We start from the raw sequence: 23,833 nt of genomic DNA on the forward strand, positions 1-23,833 counted from the left end.
AACTTTTTTCTTCTCAATCTTTTCTCTAAAATGAACAGTTAGTGAGTTATCTAGGAAAATAGGAGAAAAAATGGATATTTTTGTGATTTTTTTTACATTTTGTTTAATAAATATTTAAGCGCACCTTTTTCAAGTGGCGCATAATGAAATAATCATTTCTGATGATATTCCAGAGGCAAAAATCTAGATAATATTCCAGATAGCAAAAATTAGCAATCATATAGAAAAAGTCTGAATATGCCCATTTTAAAACAAATACTATAGATAGGCAATGAGTTAATCCTCAAAAAATCAAAATTTCAGATTAAATCAATTTATTGATCTATTTATAACTATGAAGATTTTGCAATAATGATTTAACCCAAATAATCATATTAAGAAAAAAAAATAATATCCCTTTTACAAATTTCTTCATTTACAGTACTAAGGTTAAGAAAAAAGGATTCAACCAGCTAATGCCGGTATCTGTGGCGCGAGTGGTAGCATCTCGGCCTTTCATCAGGAAGTTCTGGGTTCAAATCCCGGTCAGGCATGGCATTTTCATTTGCTACAAAAATTGTCATTTATCTCATCTTCTGAAGCAATACCTAACAGTGGTCCTGGAGGTTATAAAAAAAAATTAAAAAAAAAACCATATTCATGTAAAGTACAAACAGGGATATTCAATATCTGGTGTGAAAATGTAGCCTGATTTGCTACATTTTCAATTTTTGAGCTACAACTCAAGAAATTGGGTTGTGTTTACGTATGTATATTAATAAAAATATTAAGGCATCAGTTAATGAACTGCACTTGTGGTCTGATTATTGCAGGGAACAGAAGTGATGTACTAAACTTGTTCTGTTAAAACATTGCCTGTTAAATCACCAGTCACATCAAAAAATACAGTTATAATTTTTATTACCAAAGCATACATGTTTATTAAATGATGCATAATTTGGGGATGTCGTGCATTGAAAATTCAGCAAAGATTATAAACTGACATAGACTACATTACTGTGAAATAAAACTGAGGAAAAAGTTTTAAAAAAATTATTAAAATTATATATAATAATGTTTTTATTCCTTTTTTTAATTAAAACAATTCAGTTTCAAAAAATGGATTTTTTTTCTATTAATTATTAACAAAACAAATTAACATTATTTTCTTAACAATATTTTACAAATTAAATTTCTTTTAATTTTTTTATAAATAATAATAATAATAATAATAATAAAAGTTTTTAATAACACTATTTTATTCAAACTGGAATAATTATTTTACAATCATGGTATTTGTTATAAGCAATATTTTAACACTGTTTATTTTCAAGCTCATTAGTTTAGCTAAAAAACGTTTTACGCAAATTATCTGTTACTCAAATTATGTTATTACTCAAACATAAAAAATGGATGTTTATTTTGAGAATTATTTCTAGACTTTTATTATTAGTAGATTTAGATTGGATATTGATAAAGATTAAATACTTTATAAATATTTTGATATTTTTTATAAATAAGTTAATTTTTTACTTATACACTTGTGTTTTAATACAATTTTTTTCATTTTTATAATTTTTATAAAGAGTATTATAACATGTTTCTACCAAGCTAATTATGGTTTGATTCATTTTAATAAACAGTAGCTTCATATTATGTTTCTGATTTTTGAAGTTGAAGGTTCTGAGGTAAAATCCTAGTAAAATTTAGTTTCTTTTATATGGATCTGAATACTAGGCAGAAGATACCAGTACTTGTTTGGTGGTTGAGGTTCAATTAACCACACATCACAGGAATAGTAAGCCTGAGTCAGTACAAGACTATTATACACCCCATTTACATTTCTATATATATCATCGTCATTTCATTGGTCTGTGGGGGGGGGGGGTACTTGCTTATTGTTCACCAACTGAACAAATTGCAATGCACACATTAGGAAAATAATAATAAATATCACATTTTTATAGCGTAGTGTTTCTTTTTTTAAATTGGTTAAACAGAATTTTTTTTAAAGAAAATTCAATATTTTCAATTTTTCTATGATAATATAAAATAAAACAAACTAATTTTATTTAAATTTTGATTCCTTTTTAATTTCCACTAAATTTTGAATTTCTATAAGCAGTAGAGTTTAAAATTGTTACTTAAATTAATTAACAACAAATCACAACAAAAAATAATAAGTAATCATAAACCTGTGAATATAATGTGTAAAGCAGTTTAAAATCATAAGGCTATTATATTAACATTAAAGGCTATTTTCTTGAAAAGTGCAGAATGATGGTTGACTCCTTTATTACATATCTACTTATATATTGTCTTAAAATGTCAAATTATCAAACTGAAAGCCTACAAAAGAAAATTATCATCAGTTTTCAACAAAACTTTATAATTCAGTTAACCTCAAACACGTTCATCAATACTTTTTTACAGCCCGTGCATTCATCTTTAAAATTCAATTCACTCATCATTCAGCTCAAAAACTAGATTCATTATTTGTAAAATATTTCCATATTTCATCAAAAAGATTTTCAAATAACATCATAATAAAATAAAAACTGAGATCTAAGAATAGTAAATCAAGAATTAAATGGTTACATTAAACTAGGCTGGTCCAGACAGCCTTTATAGTTATTTATTTCCATAAGCAGTAGTTTAAAATTGTTACTTAAATTAATTAACAACAAATCACAATAAAAAATAATAAGTAATCATAAACCTGTGAATATAATGTGTAAAGCAGTTTAAAATCATAAATATAACAGGGAACTGAAAGCAGCTGCAGTTTAAATCACAGCAATGAAGGCCATTTTTATAAAATTGCAAATATATGAGTGTACTAGTCAAAGGACTACCAGTAAAAATATCTACATGGCAGAGAGGTAGATTTCAGCCTTTCACCTGGAGGTTCCAGGTTCAAATTCCAGTCAGACATGGTATTTTTCATACGCTACAAAATTCCATTTCCATATCCCATACACAAGATTCAAGCTTATGTGGTGATGTCATCAAGCAAAAAAAAAAAAAAAAAATTAATGCACAACATAATCAGGTATGAATAAACACTACCAATTTATTCTAGTTTTTATCATACAACAAGCATATTTTATTGATTTCTTCTCTACGATGAATACTAGCAAATACTTTATCAACAAATATTGTTTATTTGAAAATTTGTTTACTGCTTTTTCTTATAACTTAATGTTTATGAAAGATTTTCAATAATATTTTTATAAAGTTAGGCTGGTTTCCTTCTGATATTTATTATATATTTTATACTAAATGAAATATACTTAATTTAATCAATTTTTTTTTTTTAATTTGATTCAATTTCAAAATTTCCATTTTGAAAAACTAAAAACCAAATAAATTCAAAGCTAATGCTTGATAATATGTAGTGTGATTTTGCAGAGTAAAAAAATGACAAGCCAGACCATTGGTTTTATTTTCTTTAGAAACATTTCCTACTCAATTATAAATAACAAATATTAAATATAAATATTTAGTAGTAAATATTAAGTATAAATATTTAGTACATTAAATAAAAATGTTAAGTACAAGAAGTCATTACTTTAAATTACATGTATAAAAGAACTTAAAGTAGATTTTGCTGGATTAAATCAAATACAAACATTTTTCACAAAATCAACATTTCTTCTAATCCCTATCTTTCCCAATAAAGATTTCTATTAAACTACAAATATCTTTCAAAAGATACCCTAATTTTTTCTTGACAAAATAGCTAGTCAAGAAGTAAAGCTTAGTTCAATGTTGTTCTTAATGTTACAAGGCATACGTGTCTTTCTAATATTGTTTATAAAAATAGTCAATTGCCCCTACAGTCTTTGTATGTAAACACATTAAATGATATGACAAATTGTACTTTTGACCAGAAGAAGAACATGTTGATTAATTAACTCCAACAAATTCATTAATTTTGCCAACAGCTCAATACTCAGCTCAAAGCCCAATACTCAAGCTGGAACAATATGTAGGATTCAGCATGCACTTGAATACAGTGCTAAATTCATGCATTATTACACAAATAAAATAATGGTATAATCTCTTAAAGATGAATGAATTTCAGAGGAACGCAATTGTCAGTAAGCAACACTAATTTTGTTTCTCACCTGTTGATCACTCTCCACTGAAGTTCATCCCTTTTAAAATGATTATATCTTTCTTATATTTAAGTAATAATAAAATGAATTTAACATCAAGTTGAAGCTTACATACTGTTTCAACTTTGGTAATACTGAGCTCAAATTTAATGAACTTGTGTTTTTCAATATTTTCTATTGAATTATTTAATGTTATTTCTAGGCTTAAATCATATATTAAATATATGAAGTACATTAAATATATAAATATAAATATATATATATATATATATATAAAATAGTAAAAATGACATTAAAAATACTATCCATCGTAATAAAAATCATTTTATATCATCCTCTGTTAAACACCAAAATCTGGAAAGGTTTAAAAAGTCTCATAATCATTAACTAATCTAGTAAAACAAAGGTAACTAAACAAACCTGCATCACTAGCGCTAATTCTTTATCATAGAGTGATATTAATTCATCTAGTTGCTGATCACTCTTTTTGTAATCTTTTTCCAGTTTTGCTTTTTCTTTATCCCTCTGCTCATTAGATTCACTAGTGGATAGTGTTCTAATAACATTCATCAAAAGCCCACTCTAAAATAAAATTAAAAAAATATTATTCTTAATTATATCTAATAAATTATTAACTAAGAAAACCATATAATTATATATTAAAAACCTTACTAATATAATTAACAAAAATAACTTTCAACCAAATCAAAGTGAATAATGACAGTTAAAATCTAAAATTTCAAAAGAATTATTTTAATGAAATTTCTTTGATCAACTCAAGTTTTAATATAATAAAGATACCATGTTATGACTAACACCACTCTAAAAAATAACTTCACAATAAAAAACGTAAAATATAAAAAATTAAACTATCTGTCAATGTATAATACAGGAATGTCAATAAAAAATAAAACACGGAAGTTAAGTGATGCTGGTACCAGCATTATCTTATCATAAGACAACACCACAAGAGGAAACCACAATCCATTCAAACTGATTTGTAACGATTATATTTTAAAAATACATAATAGTACTATAAACTACCATTATGCAACATTCGAAATAGCTTCTTCCAATAAATTACTAATAAATAAATTCAAAATAACATGAAAAAAACAAATGCAACGATTTCACAAGTGTAAACTAAATTAAAATAAGAAAATAACACAAGGAATAAACAGTTTTAATTTTAAGAACGATAATTAACAAGAAAAATTAATTCAGTTAATGGATAAACACAAAATAAATTATACTATCATTTAAGCGAACTGTCAAAATTCGAACTTTTAACCTTAATTTTTTTAGGTTAGTTTTGCATAGCCGATCAATCACTTACAGTTTCTTTTGGACTTTTAATACCCCTTGGGGGTTTTGTTGGTGGTGGTACCGCCGACATCGTTTCTGCTACTACCTACTGTTAACGATACGTTGTAAAAAAGATTAATAGCTTAAACAAACACAAAATAAAAAAAGTCATTACAACTATACGTCCATAACACTTGCCAGATGTAAGCTTACTTCACTCAGGTTAGGCAACATTATATTACAAAGTTTCTGACACGCGCTAAATTCTTGCATGAATTTTGTTAGGACCCAACGGTATAGTGTGAGTTACCTTTGAATGCCATATTCGGGCTTTTTAATGTAACTGATGTGGTCATTGTTATCGAAACTTTCAACTAAAGCTGCTTTCTCATCACAATGTTGTTCACATAATGAAAGTTTAATATTTGGGCGTCATAATTTAAAACATGAACTCTGCATCAAATAGTACTTATTCCAAAATATTTCATAAAAGTGTAATAATTACGGAAAATTCTGTACCTTTAAAGATTTTTCGCTAGTAAGCACTTATTTTTAAATACAAGTATATTTATGTGAGGGTCGGTAACTGGAATAATATTGTGTAATTATTTTAGATGATAAAAACAAAATTTTGTCCTATGCATTAACTGATGCAAGAGTTCCACAAAAAAATTTTAGGACTGACAAAAAATAAAAAGAACACTATAGATTTCTCCCCACTTCTCTGATTTTTAAACATTCATATTAAACACCTTGTATATAAAAATGAAAAAGTCTTTAGCAGGAACTGTTTTTCAATATATATGCTGCTCAGATGGGGGGCTGTAACACATATGTGGAGCTTGAGAAAATTTCGATATTTTTTGTTAAAAAGTTGTTATGTTTACATCAAAGCACACCTTATTATATCGCTTATCTAGAGAGGTAGGGATTTAATTTTTCTACTCATGCATAGGCTTCATTGTGATTTCATTAAAGATATGAAAATGCCAACATATATTTGCCCAAGAAGCTGGCTCATTTAGTGATTGATGGAAGGTTGGTTTGATTAAAAGTTTAGTTAGATCTGGCATATGATCATGTAAGTCATCTTACTATTTTACAGCAAAGAAAAGTTACATTGTAAAGATCATTTGAATGCTGTGCTGGAGAAGAATAGGGGGGATACAGAAGTATTGTGTTCAGTCAGAGCTTCTACTGCTACATATCATAATTTATGTTAAATGTTTGGGTGAGCTTGGCATATGTATAATATGTATTGGCATATGTATAATATGTATTGGCATATGTATAACTGATGGTTATAACAAAAATTTTATTGTATTAATTTTTAAAGTTCTGAGAGCTAAGTTAGCATTAAACTTTGCTCCTGGTCACCAGGAAAGGGAGCAGTTGTGCAGTATGTGTAATGGAAGAGAAGAAGAAGAGTTAGAATATTTTACGGGAAGATGTACAGTTTTGAGGGATGTGAGAAAGTGATAGCTAGATAATAGAATGCTTGCAATAGATGAGATTTTGGAATTTTTGAATGGTAAGGATTATGTATATTAGATGGTTTGGTTTCATTAAGGAAGCAGACTGTTAAGAATTTTTCTTTCTAAGTGGTTGATAGGTGGATGGTGTCTTATAACACTTGTATAGTTATATTTTATTTGTATAAATAAAATACTATATAAAATATATCTTCAAGTATGGAGGCTTTATGTGTACCTTTTTTTTTGAGGGTGATGTTGATATTTATTTATTGGATTCTGCTATTCTACATTTGTACAATTACTTTTTCTTTGTACTTCATTATTATTTGTGGGACTTATTGTTTTTTGTACTTGAATAAATGTTATTAGTACTGCTATTTGTATTTTAACTTTTTTATTATATTTGTAATTTTATTATATTGTATGTTCATTATTTCTTTAAATATGTTGCTCTTAATGTAGTTGACGACTTGATGATGTCTTGGATGTTAGTTTTGTCTGATTTATACATGCAATTATGTTTGATTTTTGTCATGAATAAATATATTTAACACTATTATTAGTATAACAGCAATCAATCTTCTGCTTCATACCATTTTTTTAATTAAAAAATAACTAAAAATATAATTTTTCAAGATAGGTAAAATTTTTATTTATTTATTTATTATATTTAGTTACAGCTAATAAGATTTATAATTAAAATATCTATAAAAAGAAAAAAAATATTAAATAACTCTTTCAGAAAACTTTATTCTTTTCCACGGTAACTTTCAGAGCTAATTATCAGTCAATTTCTTTAGTGGTGTTCTGGGAGCACCACAAATAGTCATTGCTAATTAGCTCCGAAAAGTCATATGGAAGAAAACATTATGGTATTCTGAAACCAAGTCTGAAGAGTTGATTTTAGTGTACACATTTCATCATGGTGTTCAATAATTCAGGATTTTTTAATTTATTTATTAAGTAAATATTGCTAGTACTAAATTAATTAAAATTTCATAGCAAAGTTTCTGTTTATGATTTTACTTCCAATAATACTGAAACTGAAAAATTGTGTTGTACCCTAATAAATAAATAATTAAATATATATATTTTTAAAGCAGCAACTTTTAAAAATCTAACTGATTAGTGATCAGAGGAAACATATTTTGTCAATACATTTTATTCTTTATATTTTTTTACTGATCAGCTGGATTCAAACTTAAAAAAAGAAGAAAAGATAGTAAACAATAAAACATGTAGTTTTATTATAAATTGTTGTTCTTTCCAAATTAGAACCTCTGAAATTATGAGGCTAAATTTTCTTTATAAAAATTAATTTCTGTTTTTAAATATGGATGTATAAAGGGACACAAAATTAAATACAACTGTCACAGAAAATTACTGTGTAAAATTTCTTTTCAAAATCTACAGTAGACATCAATTTTAGTAAAAAAATTCTATCTAAGTTATGATATTTACGTGGAAAATTGTCAGGAAAAACTTTTAAGAATATAAAGTCTTCAGAATAGTTTAATCTAAGATAATAATAAAACATTTCAAAGATGGTGAGTAACTGTTTTAGTTATTAATGACAACAGATTAAATCTTCTATTTTCAGTGGCATATATATTGCTCAAATTCACTTGAATTATCAATGTTCAAAATACAAACTATAGCTGTTACAAATGAAAAACTGTTACCATTTTTGCATTATACTGCTGCTCCCCACATTCTTAAAACAATAAATAATCATTACTTTCGTAAGTATACTTTCAGAAGAAAGAAATTAGAAGAAAGAATTAGTATACTGGAATAAAGACAGTATTTGTGCTTGTGAAAGGAAAGTATATAAATACTTTGCTCAACCAATTTCAATTAATTTAGTCAACAGAAGTAGAAATAATTAAAAATTTTGTCTATCATTAATGCACTTAAAATTTCATAATTTGATTTTGAGATCTATTTTTTCTTGTTTTAAAGTATGAAATATTATAATGCAATTTTTTTCTATAATTTTTTTTGTCTCTAGACATTAAATAATTACTATTGTCTATGCATTTTAAAATAAATGAGAGTGAAAATGTTATTCAGCACAGACTATAGAATTTGTTTAAAAACTGTATAAATTTTTCCTTAACCTGAGATTTTAAAACAAAATTTCAAGGATAATCACAAAATGTAATGGAAAAAGTCAGTAACTAATTTTAATCATGAAGCCAATTAACTTTGCCAAAATTCTATTCGGTTGTAATGCATTCCATAAATTCAATATTAATTTAATTAAAAAATTGTTTTCCTTGGCTTATGATTTATTGGGAACTATAGTATCAAATATGTTTCTAATCACTATAAAAGTATCACAGATACAACGGAGAAACAGCAGAGGTGCATCACTGACAAAAACAATTCTAAAAATTAATTTTACATCTGAAAATAACTGCTGTAGTAATTATTATAGTTTTACTTTATTTTTTGGTACTTAACTCCTTTATACTTAACATTCACTGTGCACATAAGGATATGAACAATTACAAAATTATTTTAAATTAAAATTGTCAACTTTAGAATTACATAATCTTAATTTTTGCAATGAATTTTATAATCCTTTATAATGATATAATATATTATATAATATAATATATTTTATAATCCTTATATTTATATTTTTATCCTTATCTTATATTTTATAATCCTTTATGTAAATGAACTGCTGCACGAACATATTGATTTTTAAAATTTCAACTTTAAACCAATTATTTCAAATAAAATTGAAACATTTTTGAAATGTATTTTTGGCATTTCAAATCTGTTTTGACTAGAAAATTTTAATGTGATTTTCTTATATGAATCTAACAGGCTGATTGGAATAATTTTCAAACTATTGTAGACATAGATTGGCAAAATTATTATTGAATCGGTTTAAAAGTTTTTTTATTAAAGCTGTTAAATTCTATTTATATATTTTACTGAAGTCAGTTGTTTGTATAAAATTCTATTTTAAAAAAGTAATGGTTTATTTTTCTTCTGATAAGAATTACCTTACTTTCTTGAGATTGTAAGCACTATTTATGCAAATTCTAAGAAATTTTTTAAATAATGATGCCAATTTTTTATTCTACAAAACAAATTCAAAGAAACATTTTTTTTAGTTTGATATACTCAAAACATTTATTATTGAATTTTATTTAATTATAATATACATAATTAGGTTATCTCTGGTAGCTTACACAAAACAATGTAACAGTATATGTATTTTTATTTACAGAGAGAATGTATATCTGTACATGTTGGACAAGCTGGAATTCAAATTGGTACAGCATGTTGGGAATTATACTGTCTAGAGCATGGAATAAAACCTGATGGAACAATTCCTTCAAGTGAAAACACTAGTACTGTTGACAATTGTTTTGATACTTTCTTTTTTGAAACTGAAACAGGGAAAAAAGTCCCTCGAGCTATATTAATAGATCTTGAACCAACAGTAATAGGTAACTCTTTTTTCTTACAGCTTTGCTTTATCAAGAGATCTAAGAATCTCTTCAAGATAATGTCAGAGGCTTTGTTTGTTGGTTTCCTGTTCATAGGAATTTCAGGTAATAATGAGCTTATGCAGCCATTAAGGAAACTGCATTTAGTCAATTTTTGAGAATGTTATTCATTTTTATTTAAGACTTTGTCAAATGTTTGCTAAGGCAGTTTTGCAGAAGGAGTGGATGATAGTTGTCAACAATCATTTCCTTGGAAGTTAAACTTGGTGTAAGACAGTTGTCCTTTATTTTATAGTACTCTAGGTTAGTGCAAGGATATCACGATGCTCAGGTATCTCTTAGATAACTGCCATGTTACTTTGCTTGTTCTAAGTGGCTTTATGTAATGATATAAATTAGCACACATACTTGGCATTGTGATGGGTGAGTGGCAAAAATTGAAAAACTTCATTATTTCAAATCAGTTTTCTGATTAAATAAAAAAAAATAATGAAAGTCCTATTCTTAGCTTTAAATTCAAATAAGATGCAGTTTGATTGCATGCTGTTATTTATGAATAGTAATAACCATAGTATTTAGTTCTATTTTTTTTTTTTTTTTTTGGCAATATCTGTTTTACTGGTTTACCTACTTTATATTTGTATTTCAATGTATGCATTGATCACAAACTTATTAAATTATTTAACCTGTTGCAGAAAGACCTTTGAGCCCTACCTAGGCTTTCAAAGATGTAGGTTGATAGAAAGATGAATAATATGAATCTGAAAGATTAATATTAAATGTAAATCTTGTTCTTCGAATGCAGTACTTTACATTAAGAACACATTTCTGAGCAATAACTCAGCTAACTTGACACATACTGTTAGCAGTAAATTATCTTATTTAAAAAAGAGGCATTATATGGTTTATTGACTCAAATTACATTCTTATACGATTTAGTAATTTTAAAGAGTCTGGAAAATTTGATAAAGTTAATGAACCTGTGTATATAGTTAATGAATCAATTTTAACATCTAATTTCCTATCAGCCTAACTTATGATTTTGAAAGTGGTCAATCATTTTTGCATGGTTATCAGATTCTGAAATAAATTAATAGTAATAAGATGAGGAAGACAAATTCTAGGTTAATCAGCTTTTTCAAGAGAGGACAGAACTATTTCAGCAGCAATTCATCTTGAAAAAGATATAATTGTTACAATTTTGTTTTACAAAACTGTGCTGTGCACAAAAATTATGCTGTACATGAAAAATATGCTACACAGTAAGATTTTCATCAAAACTTACTGTACTAGGAAATTCTTAATAGATCTTAATACTGGTAATAATTTTTCTTAAAGTTGTTTGCATTAGCTAATAGTAAATATAGTTAAAAGAAGAGACAGACTTATACTATGGCACATACTAAGGCATCCTGGAATAGTCGCTTTAATATTGGAAGGACAGGTAGAAGGAAAAAATTGTGTAGGCAGGCCACGTTTGGAATATGTAAAACAAATTGTTAGGGATGTAGGATGTAGAGGGTATACTGAAATGAAACTACTAGCACTAGATAGGGAATCTTGGAGAGCTGCATCAAACCAGTCAAATGACTGAAGACAAAAAAAAATAGTAATTATTTAGAATGACATGCATTCAAAAGTCAATGGGTGTGCATGCTTGTGATTTTAATTTTTACGTTTAACTTTTACGTTTTATCAGAATCTATAAGGGCTTAGACAATATATCCATCAAAGGTTTATTATATAAAGTTGGTTGTTACTTACAGTGACACTTAAAACTATATGTTCATTTACATTAAAAATTGTTTGAAAGAGAATAAAATTTATTAGTAGTGGTAAAAACTAGAATGTTTATATGAATTAAAGAATTACTTAAATCAATATTACTAATGAAAGTTAAGTCTCACTTAAGTAGGACTTCTAGGGCTTCGTGCCAATACTTCCCTAAGTAATAGTATTGACCTTCTTTGTCTGGTACTCTGTTAAATGTAGGCTAATTAAATATGAATTATTCAGAAGAAAATTTGGGAACAGATTCTAGAGCTTGATATTAGGAAAACATTCACTTTAACAAACATAAGTCTGAAAATGCTTTCAGTTAAGACTAGCAAAAAATTTCACCTGGATTTCAGTTCACCTGGTGAAATGAGGTCATACTTAAGGTGTAATATAACTGGTAACTTGATAGTTGGTTTGTTGACATGAAAAATCTAATAAAACATGTCCCAGAACTACTGTAATTTTATTACCAAAAATGTTAGAATTTGAGAAAATGAATGTATAAAAAACAAAAAATCGAAAAAACGAAAAAACAAAACAGAACAAGACAACAGAAAAGTTATGAATTTGTTAAAATAGCAGTTTTTAGTACAATAGATTTTTAGACTTTAGAATTTTTAAAATTTTCATGAGAATTGTGTACTTCCCAATGCTGAAAAGGAAAATTCTTCAGGAGTACAGCTTAGTCCAAGTATGCAAAAAATTTGCATACTTGTAAATTTTTTGCATACAAAAAAATTACAAGTAATGGACTTCATTCCACAAGTACAGTATGGAGTACTTAACATGCTCACAGACTGCATTCTTATGTTCAGAAAGTTCAACCTTCAGCTTGATGACCATGCCTGACAACTGCATTTTGTAATGGGTTAACAATAAATTACCACTTAATTGAAACAAGTTGAAAAGTGTATCCTACAGTGATGAAATTTTCAAGCATTGTATTGAATAAACCACTTTTACATTAAATATATCAAAGGAATATTATAAAACTATATTCAATTTTTTCAAAGGTTTAAATTTATGTACTAAAAACAGCTATAAATAAACGTAAGAAATACTTTGTATTAAGTATGTCTTTTTAATACATACTTTTATGTATAACTAAATAATTATACTAAATATAATTTATAAAAATTCATAACTTTTCTGTTTTTAATAATTTTTATTCAGACTAATCATAAATTTTTCAGTCTAAAAATTTTTAAACAGCAAATTTTTTTTCATTGGATATGTGAAAACTACAGAAGATAATTGTTCTAAGACCACATTTTATTGAATTTTGAGGTCATAAAACATAGAAACCATCAAGTTTATGTAATGCCTTAAAAATTTCAGTATGACCTCATTTCACCAGAGAAATTTGAAATCCATGTGATATTTACACTAGCCATAACTCAACGAACTGTTTTAGGAAGTTTGTAAGAACGTTTTTCCCTTATCTTAATCTCTAGAATTATTTCCAAACTTTCCCTTTGCTCCTGAATCATTCTGTATATGCTCATTTATATATAATGTTTTTCTTTTTTTTTATTAATATAATCAATGGGAGTCTGAATTCTTTTGGATATCATAATTGCTAATCATTAGCCTTAGCTAGATTTTTAAACTACCAATCTGCTTTTGTTTAAGGCAGTTGGTCTGTGTGAATTGATTTTTCCTCTCATCTACACCTTTATAAAGTTCCAATAGTTTCTTTATTAGAACTCATATGATAATGTAAGAGGATTTCTTATGGAATCTTTTCTAAGTGAAATTAAGGGCTGAGGTTGCTGTAAAGTGCAATTGTTCCAGTTAGTACTAAAATCTAAATTTAAATCCAAAATTCAATGTTAAATCAGTAACAGGTTGGCAAGAATAGTCAAGTAAGAATTAGCAAGAATAGTTTATCAATATACTGAAAATCTTTTTCATAATTTTTTTTTAATATTTTAAAACCTAACTTACAGATGAAGTTAGAAATGGACCATATAAGCATTTATTTCATCCAGAACAATTAATAAAAGGTAAAGAAGATGCTGCAAATAATTATGCAAGAGGTCACTATACTGTTGGACAAGAATTGATAGATGTAGTTATGGACCATCTGAGAAAATTAACTGATAATTGCACTGGACTTCAAGGATTTTTTGTTTTTCATTCATTTGGAGGTGGAACTGGTTCTGGTTTTAGTACATTGCTAATGCAGAAGCTCTCTGAAAATTATGGAAAAAAGTGTAAATTAGAATTTGCTGTATATCCTGCTCCACAGGTAATTTCATTTTTAAGGCATAGCACACATTTTTTTAAAGGCATATTAATAGTTTATTGCATCCTGCAAGGCAGATTAATAAAAGTAATTAAAAAATTGTACCACTTAATACACAGATCTTGTTTCAGATTGGTTTTTCCATTAGTTTTTTAAATTTGTTTTTAATATAATGTAATGTAATGATATTTACTGTTAAAAACAAAATAAACTTATTCTTTTACAACCTACTGGTAAACATGAAATTGCTATTTAACATAAACATATTTTTAATTAAAATATGAATTTAAAATAATTTGAAGTACTTACTAAATTATATTCAAATTTTACTAAAAATTGATTGCTATTTGTTAATCTTAATTGCTACTACTCTCCTGTCTAGGGCAGTGCAATAGCAGAGCTATATCTCTAGAAAGGAAAGTATTGTAATCTGTCCAAATTGGACAGATTGTAAGATGTAAGTTTTGAAATTACATTAGTTTAGTTAGTGCCAACCCTTTGTTTTCCTTCTGTCCAGCATTTTGTGGTGGGCAAAAGTACAATTAGCTGAACCATACATTAAATACACTCCACTTATTTCCTGTAAAGAATACTGAATATTCATAATCAAAGTAAAACAAAAACTAACTATAACTTTATCTAGGCAATCTGAAATGCACATATAACTAAACAAGAAGTTTGATTTACTTTACAATTACGTGATTTTATTTTAAAATTCAGTACTATGTTACATAAATAACAGAAGTTCAATTAATTTTAAACTGATATTTAAAATACCACTGAAAAGTGGAAATTTTGTTAATTTTTTAAATTATTTACTTATTTTTTTAAAATAACATTAAAGTAAAATTTATTAATGAATTTTTCAATTATGAAAAATTTGCCATTCTTTGGGTATCAGATCGAATACTAAAAACAGTGAGTAAAATTTGTAATAAATTCTCTTCAAAAAAAAAAAATAAAATTAATGAAAATAAATATAAAGTAACCTTATTTAATAGAGGATTTTTCTGGACAAAAATTGTCACTTTTTTCTGTAATAAGTTTATTTGTCAAAAGGAGTGAAAAGTTGACATGGTCTCAAATTTAAAATTTGTAAATGTGTTCACACAAATTTTGACAAGGTTGAGAAAAATGTGTACCAAATTTTATTTTTCAACTCTATATTTTTTGTTGCAGAACTGTGTGCCTTACATATAATTAGCCCAAAAATTTTGACATGTTCTTGTTGGTGCAGATTCAATGAGTGCCTTATAGGCGATTGACATGTATTCCTGACCATAGGAGAAAACAGAAAACACCCTCCATGTGACTGTTTCGGTCACCATGCCACCCCCCCCCACCCACACCCACCCATCGCGCTGTACCTAGCCGTTATGGACTTTACCGGAGAGATCATCTTCTGTACCTCGGCAATGACACCTTTCAGCCTAGCCTCAGCCATGGTGTCATCGATGTGAATGCTGCAAGTAACATTCCCATTGGTGTTACTACTAACATAAACTCCAAACAAAATATATCTAGCAAAGTCTCAAACAAAACTGAATGACTTTTTTCTAAGAATGAAGGAACTGGCCTACTACCTTATAGGTAAAAATGATTTTGACACACAAAACATATAACAATAAAAATAATGTACATAACATAAATGAAAAACAAACAAATTTAACAAAAATAGCAATAGTTAAGCAAATGCAAACACAAAGAAGGAAAATCCAAGCGGAATATTATACCCCTTTAGGGATCCTTTCTTTTGCCAAATATGTGATAAAACTTTCTACAATCATCCATTCAGTCCTGCTTTTCCAATTAACACTGAGGTCATGTTGACCCGATAATACAAAGCTGACAAATGGTCTTCATACCTAGCATATTCAAATATCACATAAGTATTGAAACATATGTCTGCCAGGCTGAATTTTTGTAGTCTATCCTGAAAAGGCCATGCCCTGAAAGAAATGACATCATATACTTGCTCTGGTGTACCCAAGAGGCATCCTGCAAATCAACAACATAGGGAAAAGATCATATGTATAACGCCCACACTCTCATCCCATCCCATCAGACCTGCCACAGGGCGATACCATGCTGTTTTCTACTTCCTTTATTTTCTCTGAAGTCTCACCTGACTTCGCCAAATCAACAAACCTGAAAGAAAATCCACAAACCTTTTCCTGCCTGCATGCATGTGTAGGAATCAACTTTGCTGAACTGGAACGTTACATCGGTAGCACTCAATCAAACCCCACCAGCAATCTCATACAAAATCTATGATTGCTTGAGCCATCAACCACTTTCTAGTTAACAAAAATTGGCAGAAATAAATAAACCTACAAACAGTAATGTCAATGTTTGTTCCACCAAAAGGCTGATGCCCATCTACAATACCTATGTAGGTGGTATTATATCTGCAGAGCATATTTGGCTAAAATGGCCTCATTTAATTCATCACCATCATTGGTGAAGCCCGCCATGCCACAAAAGTGACTTAGCGTTCAGATCCACACCAATAAGGATTGGACTGGTACTGGAGAATTGTAGGGTTTTTATAGAAAATTGGCAACATACAGATGGAAGTTCTGAACATCCACACGGACAAAATCTCATTCGAGAGCTGTCGAATAAAGATGCAGTAAAGTTCTCTTCTTTACAGCACAGGAGACATGCTATCAGAACCAAAAAAAAATCTTTTCCAACAAGTTAAACCTGGCAGTTCACCAGACACAGAACATAGGGATTCTGCATACGGGAATATTCTGCTCCCATGTGAGAGTGATTAACATTTAGAAAATTAAATATTTTGGTGGCCAGGAATGTGGACCTCCATGACTGATGACCCATTTCTCAGGGATATGATTTGAGTGGAAACTGCAAAAGAGAAGTGGGGAAGCATGTCATCTGGAAGTATACTTTGTGTCTTATTGCTGTGTCTTCAAGCAGCTGCAGTAAATTATTCTTGAAGAAAATACAAGTAGACCTCTGTATTTAAGCGGCCAGGCAATATAAACATTACATACAGCTGATTGTTTAGTAAGCCGCTCCATACATTGATGTTGAAAATCACCTAACACTGTTTCATGAGGATTTACTCTTCTGCCATTGTATGCTCATTGTGAGCGTAAGTTGACGCACTCTCTAGTGAATTTGCCTCGTCTGTAAACAAAACATACTTGTAGTAGAATTGTTGATTTGTATTCCACACACTGTCTCCTGAGTGTAGATGTTGAACTGGCTGTTTGATAAGGAAATTTGACACACTTGTTTTAAGTGTGTCCTCCAAACTATTGAATGTGAAATTCAAATCTGCTTAGAAAGACTAATATCTATAAATATATTATACATGTCTTCAAATAAGTAAAATTTAAAGTAAATCTCTTTATAAATAAAAAAATTGTAATATCTTATATTGGAAGATACTGTATGACACTCGTCTACTAAAGTTAATTTTTAGTTTATTAAAATTTGTAAACAACTATTTTGTAATACTGTTTTATTAATGCTTAGGTATCAACAGCAGTGGTGGAGCCATATAATGCAGTGTTAACAACTCATAATTCAATGAATCATTCAGACTGTGCCTTTATTGTAGACAATGAAGCAATTTATGATATTTGTCGAAGGAAATTAGGAATAGATCATCCAGCATACGTAAATCTGAATCGTTTAATCGGACAAGTAGTCTCATCAATTACTGCATCATTACGTTTTGATGGAGCATTAAATGTTGATCTTACAGAATTTCAAACTAATCTAGTACCATATCCACGAATTCATTTTCCTTTAACTGCTTATGCTCCAGTTTGTTCTGCTGATAAAGCATACCATGAAGGTATGTCAGTTAATGAAATAACATCAGAGTGTTTTGATCCTTTAAATCAGATGGTTAAATGCAATCCACGAGAAGGAAAATATATGGCATGTTGTTTACTTTATCGTGGTGATGTGGTACCAAAGGATGTTAACACTGCTATAGCTGCTATTAAGTCAAAGGCAAATATACGGTTTGTTGATTGGTGCCCGACTGGTTTTAAGGTAAAAAATTTGTATTAACATTGTATAAATATAGGAATAAATTCTAAGTGATATTAAAAATGAAGGTGGCTAAAACAAATTAACCTCCAGATAATAGCAAAATTAAAAAAAATCATATTTAATTTCTTACTATTATGGCAATTGCTATTTTTCTTTTCATTTTAATTTTGAGAATTTATGTTCAGAATTAAAGGCTTTGGTTAAAAATAGCTGTAATGAGAAGGAAAAATTTATGGTAAAGGTTGGGAGAAGATAGAGCTACAATTTTATTGTAGATTATAATTTAGGATATTGACAATTGTTGGAGGATATGTTTATAGAGATAGAACTCATTTTTCAGAGTTTTCAATCATTTAAAAATGGTTTAGTGCTTTTCTCAATTTTTTTTCTATGCTAACCATCTTGAACAGGACATTGCTGACATTCCAAAGTCAGCAATGTCAAAGTATTTTTTTGGGCAATTGTAAGAAACTGTTATCACAGTTTTTTAAGCTTTTGCTATTAAGATTACTCAAATCTTTTAGTCAAAGTATTCTGCAATGAATAATTGTAACCTTATACAAGAAACCTTCCTGACATCTAAAATGAAGATTAAACAAAATTTTTCTATAAGAGTAAACAAAATTTTTCTATAACAAAAATGTATGTACTACAAAAAATAACAGTAACAATCAAAATAATTAAAAAAGGTAAAATATCTAAAGTAAATGTACATTAGACAGTTTGTTTTCTTATCCCTGATTTCCTTCGCTGTACCTCAAAAAGAAATTTTTTAAATCTTAATTTCCTCCCACTTGTCCATAAAATGTTTCTGTAGCAATTTCTTCACTGTGTAATATTTTCTTGATTTACTGTTTTTAAAATCAACCATTTTTTTACCGATCATTTTGTAGCAACCTATGTTGTGCTTATAACAGGTTCACCTCTCAGAAGAATATTTTTTAAACTATATCTTCGGATAGCAATTTCTTTTGCATTCTGTATTGAAGTACAGTTGGCTTGCAATTTTAATTACCTGCCCTACTGCTTCCTTAAAATTTAACACTTTACAGTACCCAGTAACAAAACTCCTTTGCTCAGAAATTATTCCCCTGTACTCCAGGATTTAGAATATTTTCATATTTCTTAATTTTCTGTTCTATACAGAATATAGAACAGAAAATAATAAATAAATAATATTCTATATTACCAAATACCCTGTCTGGTGGAATAAAAGTGACCTGTCACTGGGAAAACTCTTGTTTCCTTAATATTTTTGAATGCATGACTTACTAGCCAGTATGAGTAAGCTGTAATTACAATACTTTTTATTTTGACCATTGCATCCATTGGTAATTACAATTTTCCTTAAAATTGGCTGCCAGGAATCAAGGAAATAATGTAGATCCATTATTACATTATACATAATTTTAACTTAACCAAAATTCCACTTGATTTCCAAAAGCGTTTAAAGTCAAATGGAATTTTGGTAAGCTCTAACTTAAAATTATGTACAATAGTTATTTTACCAATGGTGCCATGTTTGAAAAACTTAATTAGATCCTATTTCATTTTGTCAAATAGGTAACATTCTGTTACTATTTGACAAATCACTACTTGATGACCCCCTCCTGAGTTACTGAGAAGTTATAAAAGTACAGTTGCCTACTACAGTAGCATGACTTTAGGCATAGGAAGGTTCTTGCAGTTAAAAGCAAAACGTTTTCCTTAACGATATGGGATGCATTAGAACATAATTTGTGAATTTGCAGTTTTCCTTCAAGCCTTGATTTTACTTCATCATTCTATTCACTTTGAATCTTTATTTTTAAAAGGACGTTATATTAAAATACCTCAGCTAAGTTTCCATTTGCTTGTTGGATGGTCTTTTTCTTACTTAATGGTGACACTTAAGTTGAATTTTTTTCAATTTTAATAATTATTTTACTTATTTTAAGTAGTCATGTGACTTTTATCTTAATTTCTATTGGTTGAAGAGAGAGATTAATTTTGTAGTATACAAAAAAATGGAGTTTATTTTGTATAAACACAAATTTTTAAAAGAAAAGTTTTGATACAAATGCCTATTAACTATGTAGCAGATATCTCCTAAGCTGTCTATTTACAAAGTGAAGATTGTACCTGACTTTGCAATCACACACCCCTCTAATAACCTATTTATACTTTCTCAATTATGTTTTACATATTACTATCTTTGTCTTCCTATATGTTTTCATCTATGTTCCTTCTATAACTAAAATAACTTATTCTCTGGATGTATGGTCAACTAATATATTTTGTTCCTTTACAAGACTTTACAAAATTCTCTCACCTGTTTGTCCTAAAGTCCTCTTCATTTTAAATATTATCAACCGACCTAATTTTCAACATTCTCATATAACACAATTCCAAGACTGTTTGTTTTTGCTACCATAAAGCGTTGCACTCAAAAATGAATCTGTTTTGTATTTGATATAAGCTGATATCTCTTATGAAACTCCTCATTGGACCAGACAGTTTTTGATGTCTTACTTCATCCATCCTTAGTAAAAATAACAAAATTAAATATCCATCTAAATAACAAAATTCTACAGCTACATGTATTATGTTATGTTCCCCTATTTTAATTTCTCACTGTTCTAACATTTCCTTTATTTTATTTAGTCTTACTTTTGAGTAAATTTTACTTAAGGAAAAATTTATGCCAATCAGTAATTTTTTCTACCTCATTTTTTGTTAATGGCAAGAGAACATTATCAACAAATTTTGACATTTCTTTGTATATCTAGCACCATTATTCCTAATTGTATTTTTTCAAATGTATTGAATCCAACTGTATGTAGAATTTTGAAATTGTACATGAAACTGATATTTGAGTTACGAAAATTCATATCCAAGGCTACTTTAGTTTATAGTAGAATACATATTAAATAATTGGTAATTATGTAAAAATAGATAGAAATTCTTTTTTTGTAGCATTTCATAAGTATTCTTACTAATTACCTCTTATCTAGATTTTCTCATACTAAATAATTTTTTTGTAAAATGTCAACGTGTACTTTGTATATAAATGTGTGTTGGCTGTCTGTTATTAGAATCAAATTGGATTATGGATAGGTAGTCTTAAGAATATTTACTTAATATTTAAGTTACTAAATAACCTTAGGAAATCATATGAATAAAAATTGTATAGCAGGTAATAGCAAAAAAGTACATTCATTTCTCTTTAGTAAAACATGTCACAGGAAAATATTGCGGCATATTACTGCTAAAAAAAAATAATTTAAGATTGCTATTATATTTGAATGTCCTTCAATCAATGTACATTTGAATGTAGCCATCAATACTAGAATATATGTTAATTATGGTTAATGGAGATTGTTAAAAAAAGAATCTGTTTTCAGGTGGGTATAAATTATCAGCCCCCAACAGTTGTCCCATGTGGAGATCTTGCTGATATACAAAGAGCAGTCTCCATGCTTAGTAATACAACAGCAATATCAGAAGCTTGGGCAAAACTTAATCATAAATTTGATTTAATGTACAATAAAAGAGCATTTGTACATTGGTATGTTACTGAAGGTTTAGAGGAAGGAGAGTTTAATGAAGCTAGAGAAGATCTTGCTGCTCTTGAAAGAGATTATGATGAAGTAGCAACAGAATCAACTTCGTGTGGAGAGTTTTGACAAAACTATTGACATTTATCTTTTTAATATTAACTAAATTAAAAAAAACAAAAAAAAAACATAAATTTGTATGTAACGTATCAAATTTGATATAGTCTCCAGTGTACATTTTTTTATATCTTGCCAAAAGTGCTTTATATTCGTTAAATTTTAAGAATTAAATAAATATTTGTTGCATGTTAAGTTCATATAAATATTTAATAAAAAATAATAAAAAATTCAAACGGCTATGATGTTGAAAATACAATATATATTGTCTTCCTCTAGTAAATATGAAGATAGAAAATGTACATATTTATATAATTATTTTTTTTAATAAACTACTAATAGATTATTGAACAGAGTATAACTTTTATTTGAAAATCATTACAATTAGTTGAAAATAAGCATTAAACACAACAAATCCATAAATGATACAATCCAAAATTATGATTATTATACTGACATTTTATACTTTAAAATATTTAAAATGTGATAACTGCCATTGCAAAATACCTTACTAAATATCACATCTGGCATGTAAATTCTACATCAGTGTGTATATATATATATATATATTTAAGTTGAAATGTGCACAAGTAATCCCCTCCAATACAGCAGATATCAGCTTGGTCTTAGCACACACTGCTAGTTGGAATAATGTGAAGGGTTTTTTATAGAACAAAAAACTGCACCACATTATTCAAAATGGCTAATTAGGTAAGGACTATAGGAATTATAAGAAATTTAAAAAACTCTCTAAAATTTGGAATTGAAAAAACACTTTCCAAATTTGCAGCTGGAACTGAAAATAAATGCTGGCACATTTTCAACCCTGTGTGAATACTGACACTTATCCATACTCTCAAAGCACCTAATCCACTTTTCACTTGAATTTAAATTCTCCCTTTGTCATGCTGTTTGTTAATCAAAATTGTAACCATGCTCTTTAGGCAAAGAAACTGATCAAAATCCTTACTTTCTGGAAAGGAATGTTCGAGGTAAAATTACAGTATTTTCTATTTTATCCCAATCAGGAATTGCCTTTAGCAATTTTCCATGTTCATCCAATTGAACATGGAAAAGTGCTGAAGGGATTTAACAAAGTAACCATAAGATGTGAGGAAAATTTTGTTACATTCTCCAGTAAATTTTCACATTTCTTTCTTTAGCAATTATTTTCATTAGTTTTAAGACAGATAAAACTTTCAAGGCTCTTAAACAACGATAAATTGAGTATCAGTTGTAGACTGATACTCTGATACCTCTAACTGAAATATTTTATTTTATTTTTCGAAGAAACAAACAACTGATCGTGGAGAAACCACAGATAGGCCTCTTTGTATGGTTGAAAAAATGCCCAGGAGTATCGTAGGGGATTTTCCCTAACTTGTACTTACAAAGCATCCCACAAACTTAGGTTTTGCTTATGCCTGCAGTGAACACATTTTAAGTTTGTCCTTGTGTGATAAAGCAGTACATAGTGTAACTATTGTTTAAACATCACAGCAAGGACATCAGCTGCACAAGAAACTGTTGTGTATCATGTGCGCAGGGAACCCATCTCCTCTTTCCCAAATTACCTTGTAGTTTGTGAAAAATGCGGCTTATTTCTCAGCAAGGGGCACCGCTCTAAACATGCTTGACGCAGTCATTCATTCATTCATTCATTGGTCTTGCCAACTGTTCTTTTTGCTCGCCCTGTGATGTCTGCTGGTAGACAGTGATGAGCCATCTCTTTGTAATAGATTGAAGCAAATATGTAACTATGTGGCTCGCA

At 28.3% G+C, this 23,833-nt stretch overlaps 2 protein-coding genes across 2 annotated transcripts in view; one reads left to right on the forward strand and one right to left on the reverse strand.

The window, feature by feature from the left end:
- Sec8 (exocyst complex component secretory 8) overlaps positions 1-5,607 on the reverse strand; it is an 83,296-nt gene extending 77,689 nt beyond the window's left edge. Inside the window, exons 1-2 of the mRNA XM_075365751.1 lie at positions 5,437-5,607; positions 4,521-4,682 (exon numbers count right to left, since the gene is read on the reverse strand). Of these exons, the coding sequence (XP_075221866.1) occupies positions 4,521-4,682; positions 5,437-5,496 (222 nt within the window). The 5' untranslated portion in view covers positions 5,497-5,607. The remainder of the gene's footprint in view (positions 1-4,520; positions 4,683-5,436) is intronic.
- Positions 5,608-6,806: 1,199 nt separating this feature from the next.
- On the forward strand, positions 6,807-22,074 carry LOC142324730 (tubulin alpha chain-like). The gene is made up of 5 exons (XM_075365665.1): positions 6,807-6,872; positions 10,128-10,350; positions 14,079-14,313; positions 17,881-18,409; positions 21,793-22,074. Exons 1-5 carry the CDS (start codon positions 6,807-6,809, stop codon positions 22,072-22,074), a joined length of 1,335 nt encoding a protein of 444 aa, XP_075221780.1.
- Positions 22,075-23,833: the final 1,759 nt, after the last annotated feature.

Source organism: Lycorma delicatula, chromosome 5, assembly GCF_047948215.1.
Source record: "Lycorma delicatula isolate Av1 chromosome 5, ASM4794821v1, whole genome shotgun sequence".
NCBI classification, from domain to species: Eukaryota; Metazoa; Arthropoda; class Insecta; order Hemiptera; family Fulgoridae; genus Lycorma; species Lycorma delicatula.